The sequence below is a fragment of the Hakea prostrata genome, chromosome 3 (assembly GCF_041222555.1).
Source record: "Hakea prostrata isolate BN-2017 chromosome 3, UWA_Hpros_2, whole genome shotgun sequence".
In the NCBI taxonomy this organism is placed as follows: domain Eukaryota; kingdom Viridiplantae; phylum Streptophyta; class Magnoliopsida; order Proteales; family Proteaceae; genus Hakea; species Hakea prostrata.
The window spans coordinates 45,757,667-45,778,392 of NC_142602.1; the positions used below are offsets into that span (position 1 = coordinate 45,757,667).

The 20,726-nt window shown below is 37.6% G+C and overlaps 1 protein-coding gene across 3 annotated transcripts in view; it reads right to left on the reverse strand.

Moving 5' to 3' along the window:
• The window catches only part of LOC149022348 (Eukaryotic aspartyl protease family protein), a 75,405-nt gene that overhangs the window by 36,439 nt on the left and 18,240 nt on the right, over window positions 1-20,726 (reverse strand). For all 3 annotated transcript variants that reach the window (XM_089150477.1, XM_089150478.1, XM_089150480.1), the window contains exons 6-7: window positions 18,805-18,967; window positions 18,648-18,721 (exon numbers count right to left, since the gene is read on the reverse strand). In XM_089150477.1, coding sequence (XP_089006603.1) covers window positions 18,648-18,721; window positions 18,805-18,967 — 237 coding nt within the window. The remainder of the gene's footprint in view (window positions 1-18,647; window positions 18,722-18,804; window positions 18,968-20,726) is intronic.

A 20,726-nucleotide genomic window follows, 5' to 3' on the forward strand; every position in this document is an offset into this window, starting at 1 on the left:
AAGTTTTTGACTTATCAACATACAATTTTTTACTAAATGCCATAAACAAGACGTCCATTGGGATCTGGTACCTTTGCCTCCCAGTAAGAAAGCCATTGGGTTTTGGTGGGCGCTCACTATGGAAGTTAACCCTGACAGCAGCCTTGTTCGTTTGAAGGCCAGACTTGTGGTGAAGAGGTAATGCCCAGGTTTATGGTGTGGATCACTTGAACACCTTTTCTACTGTTGCTAAATTTACTTCACCCCAGTCTTGTTTCTTTGGCTATTGATTCTTATTGGCCTATATGTCAACTTAATGTGAAGATTGCTTTCCTCAACAGTGAGCTCTATAAGGAAGTTTACACGGAGCAACCTCCTTGAGTTGTTGCTCAGGGGGAGAGTGGTATCGTTTGCAAACTTAAGTAATAAGTCATTGTACAGGCTGAAGCAATTGACTCAAGCATAGTTTGGTTGCTTTATGCCTATTATGATGGACTTTGGGCTAACTCATTGGTGACCATTCAGTGTTTTTTTGCCATACTAGTGCTGGAAATTTATTAGTTATCTTTTATGTTGAAGATATTGTTATTACTGGAGATGAATATGTTCGTACTGAAAAGTTGGAAGTTGGATTTGCAACAACAGTTTCAGTCTGAAGACTTAGGAAGAGTAGTATTTCTAGGGTGTAAGGGTTGCTCAATCAAAGAAATAAATGTTCTTGCCATAATGTAAGTATGTGGTTCATTTGTTCTTTAGAACTAGGATGCTTAGTTCTAAACCTTCAGATAAACTGCGGACCTTAATGTAAAGCTTATGCAAGAACATGGAACTGTTCTGGATGATCAGGAGAAGTATTGAAGACTTGTTGGTTAATTGAACTATCTTTGTGACTTGGCCTAATATTGCTTTTTCAATCAGTGTTGTGAGTCAATTTTTGTCTACTCAAACATCTCATTAATATATTGTTTTATGAATAAGGGATCCCAAGAACGCTCTTGGACGTGGATTACTTTACAAAGATTATGGTTGGTCGAAGGGCATTATTGGAAGTACAAGGAAAGGAGTATCCTGAGTTGGTTCTTATTCAATGATCCAAGTTTCCTTTTTTTTTTTAATTTTGTTTTCTGTTTGATGCTAGATGCTATTTCAGAGTTGAGAATTCTCGGATGGCTGAAGCTAAGACTGAAAATAAAAATACCACGACCGAGGTTTTATCCTCTTCTTCCCATCGGCTTACTGAACATAAACTTGAAGAAGGTAGCAATTTCCATCAGTAGAGGAAAATTGTTCTAGCAGTGATTCTTACGAGGACAACAGGACCACTTGACCAAAAAACCTGATACGACAGACCCCAATTGGGAGATGGTGGATGCCCATATTTTAGGACAAATGTTAATTTTGGGAAGAAAAATATCATGGACCTTGCTACCCATATTGATATTGTCGAGGAACTATAAGAATATTTGAATGTTTTGTACTTTAGTCAGAACAACCTTTCTTACATATACGAGCTATCCCAGGAGTTCTACCGAGTTGATAGGAAGGGTTGGCCTTTGACCCAGTATTTTGCAGATTTTAGAAGGATGCACGAAGAGTTTAATTCTATACTTCCCATCATTTCTAATGTTACTAAGAAGAACAACCAGCGTAAGCAACTTGCTATGATGAGTTTTCTAGGGGGGACTAGGGAAAAAGTTTGATTCAATAAGATATCAAGTCATCGGTGGTGACAAAGTGCCCACCTAATCTGACAGCTTTTCTAGGGTCCTCCAAGTCTAGCATTGACTTATTCACGAAATCTTTAGGGGCTCCAAGAGTTGATTATATCTGTAACAACCTAGAGCATAACTGTAAGAGTTGATTATATTGTAACAAGTTAGGCACGTTTGACATCTATGCTCCAGCTTGAGGGGGAGTGTCAGAATCAAGGTTCACAATTTCGACGACATTTCGGGTGTCGATGGTTGGCAAAACCAACGAAACCCCGAAATGTCAACGAAACCACCAACACTCAAAATGTCGGCAGAATTTCGCCGCCATTTGGCAAGGTTTCAATCATGGTTGTCAAAGCGTCCACCGAGGTTTCAATTTTTTCAACCGCCTTGTTTTGAACCGCTTAATTGACATGTTATTTTTTTGTTGCTTCTTTGCCTAAGCACTACTGTTTTGTCACCTTGTTCACCTTATTGCCGTTTAAACGCTAAGGTAGCCCTTTTTTTACATTTTGTACATAATATTTTTTTTCTTAATTTTATTTTTAATCAAAATTTGTTCTACAAAGCTGTATATAAATATAATAGCTAGTCATTTGGGAATCGAGGCCCAACTTACAAAGAAACTTTGAGGCCGAAAGTGACATAGGACCTCTACAGGCTCCAGGGGCGCTACCCCCACACCCCTGCCGAAGCGGCCTCCCTGGACCCCCGCGCACTCACCGAGGAGCTGGACCCCGTGTCAAGCAGCAACAGAATGTGAAATGTTGGGAAATGTCATGTCAGCATTGCCACATCAGGCTCCATTAGTTTTGATGATAACAAACACAAATTACTAATGTCTACATTAAGTTGTGACTGTCCAACTCATTACTAAAACAAGTTGACCGAATTCAACTCATTGGACCAAACTCACCAGATGCTCAAGCCTAGGTCAAGATCAAATATTCTTAGACAAGGAATCAAGGTCAAGATGAGCATCAAGTTCAAAGCACAAGAAGATGCGTAGATCAAGTCAAGTTCAAAACTTAGATGAATTTAGGACTTAGAAAACCTCCATATGCACTCACATGTAATTGTATTAAATTGTGAGCATATCATGTCACTAAACTGACGTAGGACATATTAAGAGTGTATGAAGCTTAGGGATGACAAAAATACCAAAAACCCAATCAAGTCCAAGTCCCAATTTGATTGGGCACTCGTGTTGCCAGACAAACGTCCGTCTGGTCACACAAAGTGCCAGACAGATTTTCCATCTAGTCAGAAGGAAATTCATCTGGCTTACTAAAGCCAGACAAACGTCTGCCTGGTCCTAAATTAGCCCAACGGCAATATTTCAAACGGCTAAAAATTGAGACGGACATCCATCTAGTCAGATGGATGTCCGTCTGGACTAAGATTTCACAGAAATTTTCTATATATTGGGAGGTTGGGTCAAGCAAGTGAATGTCATCTTTATAAGCTCAACCACCCCCATTTGAGATTCTCTACCTTGCCTATTGAGTATTTACTATCTCACAACTCTCAAAGCTCTCAAATTGATGAACAAGCATTGATCACTTGCCTTCCAACCTCACTCAACTTTGAAGGACGTTCCAAAGTTATCAAGCAAGTTCATTGGGGTAAAGCTTGGAGTTATTGAAGGCCATTGGGACTTCATTAGTGGTGCATCTCATCTCTTGAGCATTCATTCCTCATTGCATGACACTTATAGAAGGTGTAAAGTGTCACAACCCTTATTAAGTAATATCTTCCAATTACTCATATTATTGATTGTTTAAAATTCTAGTCTAGGTTGATTAGAATTGGTAGAGGGTGTTGTTGCCCTACTTAAAACAAAGATTGTAAAGGGTGCTCTTGCCCTACTTAGAACAAAGATTGTAAAAGGTGTTCTTGCCCTACTTAGAACAAAGATTGTAAAGGGTTTGATTTCTACCCATTGTATTGAAAGAGAATCACTAGTGGAATACTCATTTGAGGCCAAGAGAGGAGTGGACATCGACTTGCAAAGTCGAACCACTAGAAAATACTTGTTTTGTGGATTGATTGCATTACTTAATTATCATTGAAATCTACAATTTTACTTTGAATTTTGCAATTAAACCAAAAAATTAGGCAAATCCACTAGTTGTAACGTATTCACCCTCCTCTAGGTTGCCTTAACAATTGGTATCAGAGCGGGAGCTCAAATTGATATTGAAATCAATCTCTAAAAGAGTAAAAGATCACGGCATCATCATCCAATCAATACTCCTCAAGACCCAAAGGACTTAAGACCTTTAGGCCTCCATATTTTGATGAAAAAGGGTTTACACATTGAAAAACAAGATTTGAAGACTTTGTGTGTGCCATTGACATAGATGTTTGGGACATAATTAAATGTGGACCAAATGAGATTACCTAGCTTGATAAAGATAGTAACAAAATACTCAAACCAAGACTGAATGGGATGGAACCGACAAGGCCAAATCCTAAGCAAACCACAAAGCCAAAATGTTTCTATAATGTGCCTTAAGTGAAAAGGTATAAAATAGATGTGGTACTTACAAGAATGCTAGGGAAATTTATGACAAATTGGTTGTTACCTATAAAGGAACCATCCAAATCTAAAAATTGAATTTGGATGTTCACATGCTTCAATATGAAAACTTTAAAATGTTGGATGATGAGAATATAACTTATTTATTTACTAAATTCACTAATATTGTTAATAATTTGCATAGTCTAGGTAAGGATTTTGCACATTAGGATGTGACAAGGAGAATCCTAAGAGCTCTTCAACCTTCATGGAGACCCAAGAAGACCACAATACAAGAAGTGGAAAATTTAGAAAATATCACACTTGATGAGCTTATGGGATCCCTACTTGCACATGAGGCGGAGCTTGAGGAAGACAAAATATATGAAGAAAGTCACTTAAAAGAGCCAAAGAAAAAGCCAATTGCTCTGATAAAAGCTCTACCAAGAAGGATAATGAAAGTGAAAGAGAAAAAAGTAACTCCACCCACTAACATTCAAGATGTCATTTGATTTTAGTGTAGGAAACCGGGTCACTTCAAAACAAAGTGTCCAAACAAAGGAAAGAAGAAAGCCTACAAAGCCGAAGTCACCTACACTGTAAGCGATGATGAGGAAGGAAACAAGGAATCCGATGAAGAGAAGATCAACTTAGCCTTGATGGCTAAATCGGATGAAGATCAAGACCTTGAGGTAAACACTATATACGATAGTCTTGATTCCATTAATGATAAAAACGAAATAAATGACATTGATGAAGAAGATCTAGTTAGTGTCATTCAAACCTTATGTAATTTAATTAAGAAACTTGAAAAGAAAAATAAGGTTTTGAAAAGTGAAGTATCCTCTCTTAATGACACCGTAAATGATCTACGGGAGTAAATTAAGAAAATACAAAATGAAAACATTGATCTAAACAATGCCCTTGTGACATTCAAAAATGGGCAAAAGAACCTAGATAATCTTCTAGAAACCCCCCAAAAGAGGTCCTCAAGATAAAGAAGGACTCAGATTCAATGGAGAAACCACCACTCCTAAAAAGGGGAAGGAAGTTAAATTTGAAAAAGGATGATCTAGCAAAATCCTTCACCAAAACCACAAATGTTCAAGGAAACATTCAAAGTGTGAACAAGACTCAACCTCAAACAAATAAAAAAGAAAATTGGAAGAGGAAATTACCATTACTAAATAAAAGGGCAAAATGGGAATTAAAAGAATGGACCAAAGAATAACCAAAGAACAAAAAGACCAAATTACTCTAACCAAGGTTATTCAAGTAGTAATGGAGGATACCAAAACCATTATGACTATAGGTGGCAAAAACCCCAAAACTATCATAATGTTCAAAGCCAACAACATCACCAATTTTGGCCAAACCAAAACCAAATGATGTTTGATTATAATTGGTCATCTCCCTACTATGCCCCTTTTGAGCATATGCCTAAACCTCCATTTAAGACATATATGTCAAACCATCAAAGACCTAGAAGAAGTCAAAACTTCTATAAAAACACAAACCAAAGGAGTGGGCAAAGAAGTCAAAACTTCATAGGACAAATGAAACAAAAACCTCAAGTCCAAGAACCTTTTGACATTTGTGACCTAAGATTTCAAAAACTCAAAGGATATCAACCTAGTTGGTTCAACATGAAACCAATAAGATCTAACCAAGTTGGACCCATGTAAACATGAGGACCAATGCATACATTTTCCTTCTTATATAGGTATGCTTGATGAACATCCAAAGAAGTGAATGGTACATTAATAGCGGTTGTTCCAAGCACATGACGTCAAATCCAAAGCTCTTCACAAAGATTAGATCATATGATGGAGGATGTGTCACTTATAGAGACAATAGCAAAGGAAAGATAGTAGGCATTGGTCAAGTTAACATTGGAGGTACTTCTATCTCAAATGTATATTTAGTTGATAAAATATCATATAACTTGCTTAGTGTAAGTCAATGTGTAGTATATGTTATAAAGTTACATTTGATGTTTCTTGTTGCCATGTGAAAAATATGAATGAAAATCTAATTATAAAACGTATTAGGAGAGATAATGTGAAATCCAGCCCAAAACCTAGCTTGGACAACCTATCTGTTTTGGATAAAGAAGTGACTTGTAGGTGTTTGACCTTGAAGTGGAACCCAGCGTTCAGTGTGAATATGTTTGGAAGGTCCTAGGAAGTCAAGTCAGACCTCTCCCTTAGTGTAGATCTGAAGACCCGAAGTGAATGAAGAAGACTTTGTTGGCCATCTCAATAGAAGACATGGTGTTTGACCCAAAACCCATGGAGATTGATGATGAAGTCTTTTTATTGAAACCTTATATGAATTGGAGATTAATTGCACCTTGATGTTTAAGAACTTAGTTGATGGACCTAAAGCCTATTTGGACATGGTTGGACATGGTTGGAAGGTACTCCTCTATGCTAGGAAGGCCATATGTTGAGTTGGGAGCAGCCCATGTGAATTTGATGAAGTTTGGGCCTTGAAGTCCCTGACTAAGCCTTACTGTCAGGCTTGGTCGATTGGGTGGTCAACTAGGCCAGTCGACTAGCCAATCTACCAACAGAATAGCAAGATTTGGTAAGATCTTCTTTTAGGGTTTTTAATGCTCTATATAATTAGACTTCGTGTATCTTAGCCTCCTTTGTTTCTAAAACCCCTAGAGAACGTGGGAAGCTCCTTTCAAGCCTCTATTGGTGTTGTGGAAGATCCTCAAGCATTCTTCCTAGTTTCTAATTTGGTTCTTCTTCAACAAGGTTAGTATTCTACATCCTTCTTCTCTAATCTCTTCTCCTTACTGTTCTAGCTTATTGTTTTGATTGAAAAGAAGGCATTACACTACTGTAATTGTCTATTCTTTGATCTCCTTTTGTCTTAGAGTGAAACTCCATTCACTTTATGCATTCCTTGAAGCCATATAGTGAATCTCCTTGATTTTCTTTGTTTCTGAATTGGTTTTGATAGCATGATTCTTTCTTATTGTAGTTTTTCCTTTCTAATCAGTATTAGACATGCTTATTCTTAGTTTTATTGCTGATCTATTGTATTCAATGTCTTTGAATGAATCTCCATTCATTCCATTGATGCTATGATCTTCATGCTTGAATTCTTAGCCATGATTATATGATATCTTTATGATCATTCCTTTAATCTGATTTCTCTAGCATATCAGATCTAAATTCATGTTAGTATTCATCTCTAATCTATTGCTAATGATCCTCTTAAGTGAATCCTTAATTCTCCTTTGCAACCATAGTTGTTTTCATTGAAAACCATGTTTTTTATCAAAACAGAAAGTCATGTTTTTAAATTAGAAAGTCATGTTTCCAAATTAGAAAGTCTATGATTTTGATCATGGATGGTGTCTAATCCATGCTAGGTAGTCTTAGTATGTTTATGTGGAGTTCCCCTTCGAATTTCGGAGCAATCGGACTTTAAACGAAGAAGTTATGACCAATTTAGTGTTTGCTGTCGCGTACTGTTCACACTGGTCGACTGTGTGGTCAACTGGGCCAATAGACCAACCAATCGACCAAGGCAGTCAGCAACTCCAATTTTGCTCTGTTTCGACTCCTATCTCTCGGATTTACTTCTTATGACCTATACATGTTTTGTCAAGCTTGTTTAGGTGAATTTGGATCTGTTCTCTAATCTCTTACTTGAAGATTATAAATTCGGATTACGAAGTGAGTATTCCAACTCACAATATGCTTATTTACATGTTTTTATGTATTATGACATGAATGCATGATCTAGCTACTGATGTGTTGTTTTCTTTACATCATGATACTTCTGCAACTACAGTAGCTTGTCCATATTGTGAATTACATATTAGAATTTATTATTGATTATGAGAATGTGATTTGGACTATGGTGTGAATGTGAATGTGAATGTGAATGTGATTTATATGGAATCATATTATAATGTGAATGCCTAGGTTGTGGCTATGGAATGGGGAATGCCCTTTTGGCGTTTCTGTCTTTGGACACCAATGGAGGTGGTATGGGACGTTTTCCTATGGTGCCCCTTTAACTCTTTCCCTGACAACTGTTTAACATGCCTAGGATTGGTCTAGCAGTGTTTGTCTAGGCATCCCCTGTTATATCAGACCCGATTCGGAAGGGTATTAGACCGAATGACCCATGGCAGCAATGGGGATTTATGGGCACTCGAGACCAATGAGTTATATCCGTGTGAGGACATAAATCACATTGTGGGGGCCATTCATTGGTAGGATTGCAAATAGTAAAATTGGGCTCATGGGCGCTTGAGACCGGTGAGTTATATCCATAAGAGGACATTAGAGCTTCCCATTTATTATTTGTGAATGACCAGTAGGGTTAGTAAGTCCGTAGCCGAGAGGGATACGCTGACTCTAGTGAGAAGGATACCGGAAAGGATCCCGAGAGGGGAGGAATGGTAGTATCTGGATCTAAGTTGATATAACTAAGTAGAAGACTTGCATTAGGCTAGGCTTGACCCTGACATACACCAGTACTCAGACCAAACGGTGATATGAGAAAGTGTTGACTTAAACCCCAACCATGGAATGTCCGAGAGGGATGCAGGACCCATTACCAACCAGTGAACAGAGTGAGACCTACCCAAAGGGGTATGGTGCTATGACTTAAAGCATGTCTGCCAATAAAGATCAGCATACATATATAGAGTTAAAAGCAATACTTGCATATATTGTTTCATATCATTGTATATATGTTTGTTTGTGTTTGCATGTGAAGATGCTTATTGTGTTTTGATTACTTGCTAAGTTCTTTTGAGCTTACCCTTCGGGGGACTTGTTTTTAGATGGCATTGCAGGTCCGGAAGAGAACCCATGCCACTGTACGAAGGACCCTTCCATATATGGTACAGCTATGGAAGTCTCTGGACAAGGTGTTGACTAGCGAGGCAGCCAACACACAAATTTGGGCCGCATTGATGGCTCCTATTGACGGCAGCCGGCATCGTCTCGTTCGTTGATGGGACCGTGCGCTAGATGCTGATCTAAAGCTTCAAAAGCATAACCCCAAGGTGAAGAAGATGAAGATTGAAGAAGAAGAAGAGCCGATGGAAGATGTTGATTAGACTTCTCTTGTTTATTCTAGTCTTTTCCTTTTACTTGTATTAGCTTAGAGCTTTGCTTAGATTTCGATCTACCTTCCGCATATGTTGTGGGGTATATTTTCGCTATACTCTACAGTTGTCTTTTGATTTGGTATCATGTCACTTGCACTCTGATATTCTTTTGTGATCTTTCTGAGATCCTTTCTTGACTTTTATTAATAAATTACTTGAATACAATGATTTGTTCTTGCTTTTGATTATGTTATTGTGCTTGGATATGATCATTCCTAAACTTGATCTTTGGAGCTGTGGATCACACACTCGAGTATTCCAGATAGGGTACAGGCTGGGTGGATGTGACAAATAACATCTATACTTGTGTTTTCAATGAATCATCACCTAATATGACTTGTCTTATGTCACATGAAGAAACTCTTATTTGGCATAGAAATTAGATCACATTAATATGAAGTTAATTGAAACCATTGCATCAAAGAACCTAGTTAGAAATCTTCCAAAAATAAAGTTTGAAAAAAACTATTTTTGTGATGCATGCCAAAAAGGAAAATAAACTAAAGTATCCCATAAATCCAATAACATAGTATCAACTAGCAGAACACTAGAACATCTTCTCATGGACTTAATTGGACCCATTCCCATAGCTAGCCTTGGTGGTAAACATTATACATTTGTCATTGTGGATGACTACTCTAGATAAACATGAACTTTGTTTTTTAAACACAAAGATGATGCTTTTGAGGAATTCACTATTCTTGTCAGAAAAATTCAAAACAAGAAAGGATACCTCATAACCACCATTCAAAGTGACCATGGGAAGGAATTTGACAACAACTACTTTGAAGAGTTTTGCGATAAATAAGGCACAACTCATAATTTCTCTGCCCCTAGGACCCCCCCCCCAATCAAATGAAAAGGTAGAAAGAAAGAATAGATCACTCCAAGAAATGGCTAGAACCATGCTTAGTGTAGTGAATTCTCATTGCCAAAGTATCTTTAAGCGGAAGCAACAAGCACCGCTTGTTATGTCTTAAATCATGTACTAATTAGAAAACTCTTAGACAAGACACCATATGAACTTTATCACAATAAAGTACCTAAGGTTGATCACTTCCAAATATTTGGATGTAAATGCATTATATTGAACACTAAGAACCCTAACGGAAAATTTGATGAAAAAATTGATGGAGGAGTTTTCTTGGGATACTCCCAAAATAGTAGGGCCTATAGAATGTTAAATAAAAGAACCTTAGCTGTGGAAGAATCAATGAACGTCAAATGTGATGTATCTCTACCTAAGGATTAATATAAACTTGTAATTGATGAAGAATGAAGATGATGATGGGAGGGTTAAACATGTAATTAGAGAAAAAGTAGATAACTCATCTCAAGAAGAACTTAAAAATGATCCCAAATGTAGTGGGACCTCCTCTCTAGAATTACCTAAGGAGGTAGTCCCATGAAAAGACCATCCCCTTGAACAAGTCATAGGTGACTTAGATCAAGGAATCTAAACTACATCAAGAACTCAAAATTTCTACAATTATGTTGCATTCTTGTCAACTATAAAACCCAAAAATGCAAAAGAGACCCTAATCGATAGTTATTGGATCATGGTCATGCAAGAAGAGTTAAATCAATTCGAAAAAAATGATGTTTGGGAACTCATTCAAAGATCCCGAGACTATACCATCATAGCCACCAAATGGATATTTAGAAACAAGCTTGATGAAAATGGTCAAGTTGTTAAAAACAAGGCAAGGTTGGTTTCCTAAGGGTATAATCAACAAAAGGGAATTGATTTTGATGAGACTCATGCACCCGTAGCCCGATTGGAATCCATAAGAATGCTATTAGCATTTGCATGCCATAAGAACTTCAAGTTATGTCAAATGGATGTCAAAAGTGCATTCTTAAACGGATTCATTATGGAGGAAATGTATGTTGCACAACCTCCGGGATTTGAAGACCCTACATACCCCAACCATGTCTTCAAACTTAAAAAGGCTCTATATGGACTTAAGCAAGCTCCACGAGCTTGGTATGAAAGGTTAAGCAAATTCCTAATCCAAAAAGGATTTTTAATGGGTAAGGTAGACACCACATTATTTGTAAAGTATAAAAATAATGACATTATTATTGTGCAAATATATGTAGATGATATCATTTTTTGTGTTACAAATGAATCTTTAAGTCATGATTTTGGTACTTGTATGAGAAATGAATTTGAAATGAGCATAATGAGTGAATTAAATTTCTTTCTTGGTTTCCAAATTAAACAATGTAGAAATGGCATCTTCATTAGTCAAACCAAGTATATCAAGGAACTCATAAAGAAATTTGATGTGATTTCTCAAAAAGCTAGTGGAACACCCATGAACACATCTTTGAATTATCAAAAGATGAGAACGAGAAGTCCTTAGATGCCACTAAGTATAAAGGTATGATTGGAAGCCTCGTATACTTAACAGCTAGTAGACCTGATATAATGTTTAATGTTTGTGCTTATGCAAGATATCAAACCAATCCTAAACAATCTCATGCTTGTGCCGTAAAGAGAATATTCAAATACTTGAAAGGCACATCAAACTTAGGTTTATGGTATCCTAAGAGTCAAGAATTTGACCTACTAAGTTTTTCGGATGCCGACTTTGCCGGTTGTCATGCTGACTAGAAGAGCACAAGTGGCACATGTCACTTGCTTGGACCATGCCTAGTGTCATGGTTTAGCAAGAAATAAAACTGTGTTGTTCTTTCGACAACCGAGGCGGAATACATAGCATCCAATAAGTGTTGTGCTCAAGTGTTATGGATGAAACAAACCTTAAAAGACTATAAGGTTCATTTTGAGAAATGCCCTATCAAGTGTGACAACACTAGTGCCATCAACCATAGCAAGAACCTTGTGCTTCACTCAAGAGCAAGCACATTAATATAAGGCATTACTTTCTTAGGGATTGCATTCAGAAGAACGAAGTTGTCCTTGAATTTATTCATACACATCACCAATTGGCGGACATATTCACCAAACCCATAAGTGAAGATCGCTTTGTTGAACTAAGAAAGAAATTGGGGCTCATTGATCTCTTAGAATAAGACAAACATCATATTTTCCCCAGCCTAGATCAAACTTTGAGGCAACAGTCAATACAGCAACCAGACGGACGACTGTCTGGAAACAGACAGACATCCATCTGGTCATAGTGAACCAGACGAAAAATCCGTCTGGTAGACGGACGACTCAAATCGTCTGAGTATTAAACTCACACGTTTCATTCTTTTAAAACCCTACCTCTCCCACTTCGTCGATTACAACTCCATTTCCCCTTAAAACACTTATTCCACCCCACCTCTCCTTCAGTTTCCTCTTAATCTCTCTCTCTCTCTACGTGCGTGAGTTCTCTTCCCTTGAAACAATTGTTTCACTCAAGCGTGGGCCCAAGAGTCTCCTCTTCAAAGGGTGTGAAATTATCTCAAGTAGAAGCTTCCATCGTTTGTTTTGGTAAGTTCCTTCTCAGATACTCCCTTCTATCAGTGTTTTTGCTTACATTCTAGGTAACATCTCAAAAGCAACTCATTTTGGTTTACCTAACCCAAACGATTTGGCTACAACTCTGTTTCTTTTGAAACCTCTAAATTTTCTAGGTTAAAACAGTGCCTTTTTTTTTTTTTTTTTTTGGGTTCTCCATCCATTGCTGCATTTTTTAACCAGAGGAGGATTGTGAATCCCATTCTTTTTTGTCATTACAATATTTCATCTTGCCTATCAAAATCAATTTTGTCTAGCAAAATTCTGTTCAATTTTGAATAACAGGTTGGTTTTTTCCTTGTGGTTTAACAAAAATCACCTCTTTCAAAAATTGGATTTGTAGGCGAATTTGGACTGGTTGTCATATTCCTGTCTTCTCAAAATCTATTTTTCCCTGATTTTTAAATCTAAGCCATGAACCCTTGTTAATTGAAGATAAACAAGTTTCCTTTATTTTTCAAAATTGCATTCATGAGTGAACCCCTGTAATATCATGAACTTTTTATTGAAATCTTCAAGACTTCTCTCAAAGTTAAACTTAGACCTAGGCATAATATGATTACTTATACTATTGGGTATGTGGTCTTTGTGGTTCATAAATTACTATGACTTCTCACCGAAAGAATCCGTCTGTTCGAGGTGGTACCTCCCAAGCCTCTTCTTCCAGAGCTGCCCCTCCTCCATCCCCCCTGTGCCTAATCACATGAGGGTTCCCCTAGGCTAGACAAGTGGTTTCAGGACACTAGGGCCCAAGAACTCTATCTCTGCACTGTCAAGCGTTATATTGAGCAGGGCAAGACCATTGACCATGTGGCCCTTTCTCAATCCCCAATCCTATAACTGTTCCGGGACATGGGTTGGGGTCCCATCCTTCAAGCCAACGCGCCAACATACCCCCAGCTTGTCACTCACTTCTACACAAATATTTGCCATGAAGGAGAGGGAGAAGATCTGAAAATCACCTTTTTATATCAAAGGGGTGAACATAGCTCTCACCATCCCCGTCCTTCACACCCTGTTTGGGATCTCCACTGAAGGAACCCATATATTTTGGACCTATAAAGATCCACCAACTGAGGATATCAATATAGAAGAAGTCTACCAACGCCTCTTAAGACCGGGAAATTGGCCAAACTACTACCAGGATATTCAGCAAACCATGTTAAATGATCAGGCCAAAGCCATCAGTCACATCACTCAGCTGAACATCCTCCCTAAGAAAGGACACCCGGACTGATGTCACCTCTATTCAGACCTATATCACTTATTGCATTCTTTTCCATCAACCCTTGTGTCTACCCTACATCATTCTCTCCTACATGGTCCAAACTGCCATCACTAGAAATATGAATCTATCATATGGTAGCCTTCTCACTACTGTTTTTGGCAGTTTGAAGTAAACCTGAAAAATGAGGGGTCTCTCTTCCCTCACCACCACCTCTTGAAAAGTTGAGAGGTGCTCCATCCCGCAAGAGAAAGCAGCAGCTTGCCAAGGAGCCACAACACCCCAGAATATGGACATTAAAGGTGCACTGGCAGAGCCCCAACAGCCTGCTTCTTCTTCCACTTCTACTAGCCTACTGTTTCAGGCACTTGATTCTCGTCTCACTACCATGCAACAGCATTTTGATCATCGCTTCGATTCTTTGGTTACTTGCATGGGTTCCATTGAAGACCTCATGCACCACATGATGTCTCACCTCAACATCCCTCCGATGCAGCCGCAAGAAACTGAAGGTGATGATGATGATAGAGCTGAGAATGAAAAGGTGATATGGAAGAGGGCGATGATGAAGGAGGAGATGATGAAGAGGATGATGAAGCCGAGGCATAGTCTCTTTTGTCATTTTTTTATGTTTCATGCTTAATGTTATCTTTTTATTCATGTAACTTTCTATTAATGACAAGACTTGTCTTTAAACATGATCATCGGTTATGTAATGACAATATTATGCAATGTAAGTTATATTTATCTTTTATTGCTATCTTGTCTTCATTAAGGGGGAGGATTATATGTAGGGGGAGCATTCCATACTTGTCTCCTTTTTGTTAAGGATGAAGGAGGAGAAACTTTGGAACGTAGACATGAAATTTAATGAGATGAATATGGTGTTTAATATGTTCCATACTATGGGGGTATTTAGAGTACTCCGAATATAAGTGATAATTTTCAATGTCTATAATGATCATTTATATGTCTTATCACTTGTGTGTTTGTCATCATCAAAAAGGGGGAAATTGTTGGGAAATGTCATGTCAGCAATGCCACATCAGCCTCCATTAGTTTTGATGATAACAAACAAAAATTACTAATGTCTACATTAAGTTGTGATTGTCCATCTCATAACTAAAACAAGTGGACCAAATTCAACTCATTGGACCAAACTCACCGGATGCTCAAGCCCAAGTCAAGATCAAGTAATCTTAGGCAAGGAATCAAGGTCAAGATGAGCATCAAATTCAAAGTACAAGAAGATGCGAAGATCAAGTTAAGTTCCAGACTCAAATAAATTTAGGACTTAGGACACCTCCATATGCACTCACATGTAATTGTATTAAATTATGATCATATCATGTTACTAGACTGACCTAGAACATATTAGGAGAGTGTATGAAGCTTAGGGTTGACTAGAGATACCAAAAACCCAATCAAGTCTAAGTCCCAACTTGATTGGGCACTCTGTGCTGCAGACGCAAAGTGCCAGACGGATTTTTCGTCTTGTCTGTCTGACCAAACAGACATCTACTTGGTCCTAAATTACCCCGACGGCTATATTTTCAATGGCTAAAAACTGAGATGGACATCCATCTAGTCAGACGGATGTCTGTCTGGACTAAAATTTCACAGAAATGTTCTATCCATTGGGAGGTTGGGCCAAGAATTGAATGCCGTCTTTATAAGCCCAACCACCCCCATTTAAGAGTCTCTACCTTGCCTATTAGTATTTACTATCTCACAACTCTCAAAGATCTCAAATTGGTGAACAAGCATTGATCACTTGCCTTCCAACCTCACTCAACTTTGAAAGACATTCCAAAATTATCAAGCAAGCTCATTGGAGTAAAGCTTGGAGTTATTGAAGGCCACTAGAGAACTTCATTAGTGGTGCATCTCATCATTCCGCATTGCATCACATTCACACAAGGAGTAAAGTGTCACACCCCTTGTTAAGTAATATCTTCCAATTACTCAAACTACTGATTGTTTAATTCTAGTCTAGGTTGATAAGAATTGGTAGAGGGTGCTCTTGCTCTACTTTGAATAAAGATTGTAGAGGGTGCTCTTGCCCTACTTAGAACAAAGATTGTAAAGGGTTTAATCTCTATCCATTGTATTGAAAGAGAATCACTAGTGGAATACTCTTTTGAGGCCAAGAGAAAAATGGACGTAGACTTACAAAGTCAAACCACTATAAAATACTTGTCTTGTGGATTGAATTGCATTACTTAATTATTATTGAAATCTAAAATTTACTTTGTATTTGCAATTAAACCGAAAAATTAGGCAAGTCCACTAGTTGCAACCTATTCACCCCCTCTAGGTTGCCTTAACATGAAGCATGAGTCATAGTCAATATCAAGAATAAATTAATCATTAAATAGACAATGACTTGGAAATCGGAATAATAGGATCTATTTTTTTTGGATGAATGTAATTATTGAATGTTTGTTTAACTTATTATAGAAAGTAGCTATATTGAAAAGTCGTTTAAAAATAGTTGCATTGAAAAACTTTGACCCAACCACTTTGGTCACCTTATTGCCGCCTACGCACCATTTTGTTGCCTAATCACCTAGGCGGAGCTCCAACAGCTTTGGTCACCTTGCCGCCTTAACAACCGGTTTCAATGAAAAATCACCCCCCCCCCGTTTGGGAGGGTATTTTAGGGTCATTTTGGCATGAATTTTGTTGTCTAACCTAATTTGAGGAACATCACCTAAACTAATGTTCCTGATCGGCACATGGCCAACCATATGCGAGCAAAACTGGAAGTCTGAAAAACTCATATAACCAATGTAAACATGCAAAGAGAACACAAGTACACAACTAATGAAAAGAAGTACTAAAGTCTATAGTTCATTCTACAAATATACAATTAGTGAAGTCAGCCTTACAGATACATGATACAACAAAACTATAGAAACATACCAGTTTAGACAAGTACATAGAGTCATCCAATCATCTCAAATCTCAAACCAAGTACTTTGCCTAGGTGGATCCATCTCCTGACTCTCCGATGTCAAACCCATAGTGGAACGCATCCTCTCCCCCAACCATGTTACATACGCATTTCATCCCATTTGATAGTGATAGTTGTCCAGAAAATAGATAAAATTCGAAAGTGGCAAAAATTTGCCTGAAATTCAGTTAAATATCGTAGAATTTCTCACGATATTGTGAGAAATCAACAATATATCGCTGAAGTCTCAAAAAATCAGCATTTCAGCAATATATCCCCGATTTCTCGGCGATATATCGCCAACTTTTGGCAGATCTCATATTGGTCCTTGTTTCTGTGTCGGTACCTATCGACACAGCAAAATATCACCAATTTCAGCAATATTTCGCCGACATTCCATACCATGGTTAAAATATGGTCTTTAGGGCAAAAGGAGAAGAAAAAGGACGGTGCTAACTCAAGAGTTGGCTTTTGAGTCTATTTTGCACTCTTAATTTATTCACTTCCGCATTTGAAATGTAATTCCTAAGGAACTTCTATAAGAATAATATGAGTGGTTGGGGAGCCTCACAATCTGACGTGAGGCCTCCTTGGCTGATTAGAGACTGCCGCACATCTGTTCTTTTTTAATTCTCTGTTTTCTTTAATTTACAATCCCCATCTAATATGTGGGGGGTATTCATAAGATTACAGCTTAAGTCCTAGTGAATATGAGGTATCAAAACTGACTTGACTTGGGACACCACAACTGAACTCCTACAAAGATCATTAACCTAAACTGTTTGTTGGTTACATGACTTAATGACTGTTACTAAGAGATTTAAACAAAAGACTAGCCTAAATCGCAGGCCGCTTAAATGACTTAATGGCTGAAATCAAGAGACTAAAAATAAAAGACTTATTAAGATCTATTAGAATTTAGAACAACTATGCCCTTGACTTGCAGTTGGCCGTTTTTATATTACTGCCACTGCCTCACAGAAATTACTATTACTGCAAAAATAAAATGGAAAAACAATAATAACATGAAGTGCTGCACAGAGACAAACCTAGGGGCTTCCCAGTGCTGGGCATCTAACCCTAGAACTCTAGTTTCGAGCTGGATCTTCATCGACCTATTATATTCAGATTTCTGTCATAATCCCTCATTGCACTTATTACCTGCAGGCTATATCAAATTGTCCTACATTACAAAGACTCGTGAATTGGCTTTACTACCATCCATAATCATGAACAATGATACTTAATATTATTGTAATTTTTGTATAACTTATCCAGCTTGGCTGCATCAGTTAGAACCATCCGAAGATTCCGAAGAATCTAAACTTTGAGGAATGGCCCACTGTTTCTTAAGATCTGTAAATGTTAATCGAAAGACTTGAAGAATTACTAGGGGAAATTTATTTTGCAAATTCTTTCTTATTTTCTTTGTACTAGTTTCTTCTGATGAGAGAAATTGTGTCCTCCCTGACTTCTGTACATATATCTTATCTTTCAAAAAAGAATAATCAACGGGAATTAAAATTACAGTTAATAATTTAGTCCTTAAGTATCATTCAGGGAGATGAAACATTCCCTAGTAAAGGAAAAGGCAACTTGCTATAGGGCTATACTGTGGGCTGATAGAACATACCTGTCAGGATACTGAAAGCATAAGAATTGATCCTCAACAGTATGAAATGTCAAGTTGGGGTTTTGAGCCATTATCTAATTGAACACATGAAACAAAAATGAGCACACAATTTATAATAAGGATGCAGCACTCAAAAACTGCAGAAACTTTCACATACCGCATTCATCATAGGTTCATAAATCGTGTCTGCAAGATAAGCCAAGGTTGTACCACTATCAATTATAGTCCCTTTCTGGTTCCCAGAATGAAATGCATCAGTGGGAAGTTGGAGAACAGTACCACCAACCTCCACTGACTCCATATTGACATTGTAGTGTGGCCTATCATAAAAATAAATATACAAATAGATAAACAGTACCAAAACCTACCAATATCAAAAGGAACCATAAAAGACGAATTCAATTGGTGTAAACATTTAATATGATACATATATGAAAATAAAAAAGGAAAAATTACTCCCTTTGGTCATAAGGAAAATAAAGAGTGATACAGTACATCGCCATACATTTTATTCCTCAAAAGGCCCAGACTAGAGCTAATATATGCTTGATGGAAAAGGAGATTACAGAAAGATTTCATGGAGCCACGTGACAGATTTAATAAAAGAATACATGATTTTGTCCCAATGTGGTTTTATCACATCGGATTGAATGATTTGAAAGGAAGGGATCTTGTATGAAGACAATCTACAGAGCATTGTGATTTAAATGTTAAAAATATGGCACTCTGTAGGGTGGTCTGAGTATGCCATCATTCTCAATTAATAGTCATAGGACAGCTCTTAGCTAACCATTCCCATTATTTTCCAAACAAAACTGTCTGATCTTGCTTAGGGTAGGGAAAGTAACTAGAGCTGATAAAGACAAACACATGATGCATGTATATCAATACACAAAGGGAATTTGACAGAATTAGATTATCAAACTTAACAGATGAGTATTCTGTATCATTTCTTAGCTTGGTAATGGTTGTAGATTGTGCATTCGTTCTCTGCCAACTTCACTGTCTCTATTCATGCAAAGCAACAAACCAAATCATGATTGACCATCATACTAAGTCGAGAAACACTGGAGGATGACCAAGCTTACAAGCAGTCTGGCAAACTTCAGTGCAAGTAAAGGGGTTAATTGGAAATTGGATGAGTTCAAGTCAACTACTATGGCCCAACTTGAGTATAAGTAAGAAGAAGAAAAAAAAGAAGTACTAGTACCCATTCTGATCAGACAGTTCCAATGTATAGGTCTTCAAAGCTCAGTAATGTAAACCTTTGCAGGAAGCAGCACTCACAATTCTAGCAGAGAACGGATGCTTCTAGGGAGGAAATGTTCCTCGAGGTAGTCCTTTTGTCTATGTTCTTCAGATTCTCTCCAGTTAACAAAGCCTTCAGTTGAGCTTCCTTCCTCAAGCTCAGACTCATCCACCTTATCATTCCATTTCCTATCGTCAGTTTTCTCATGCTCTTCCCAACTAGAGGAGTCGTGAGGTCACCACTTGGACGTTTCAAATTCAGCCAAGTGGTAGTGAGAGCCGCACCCCACCACAATCTCTATCTCTTTCCTTGTCATTTGATCAGCCCGCAATTTACAGGACTAGCAACATCTTTCTGTAAACTATACCATTATAAAGCATAGACAAGTGAATATTAAGAGAAGAAGATGACGCAGATCCAGCACCAAATTGGCTATGTTCTTTGAAATCAACCTAGGGTTGATAGATCTATGTGTGGGACCTTTGCTTAATACATTTGTGTGGTCATGGGCCAATTCTATGGACCCAAAAGTTCATTATCGAGGCTAAGTGTGAAAATTGGTGAATTAATTAGTTTCATTGGTCTAATTATGTAAGTTATGTACAACATAAGTAAGGGCAGAATTGTCTCTTATTATGTTTTTAATTTAGTTTTATTTTTAGATGTCCTCGGTTAAGTCAAGTAGTTCCAATTTTAAGTTAGTTTCTATTTTCAATTAGGGTTCAAGTAGGCTTCAGATCATATTATAACTCCAGCATGTGATGTATAAATAATTCCCTCCACTCGGGTAACCAAAAAAAAAAATCCCTCCACTCAACAGGGATGGCGCC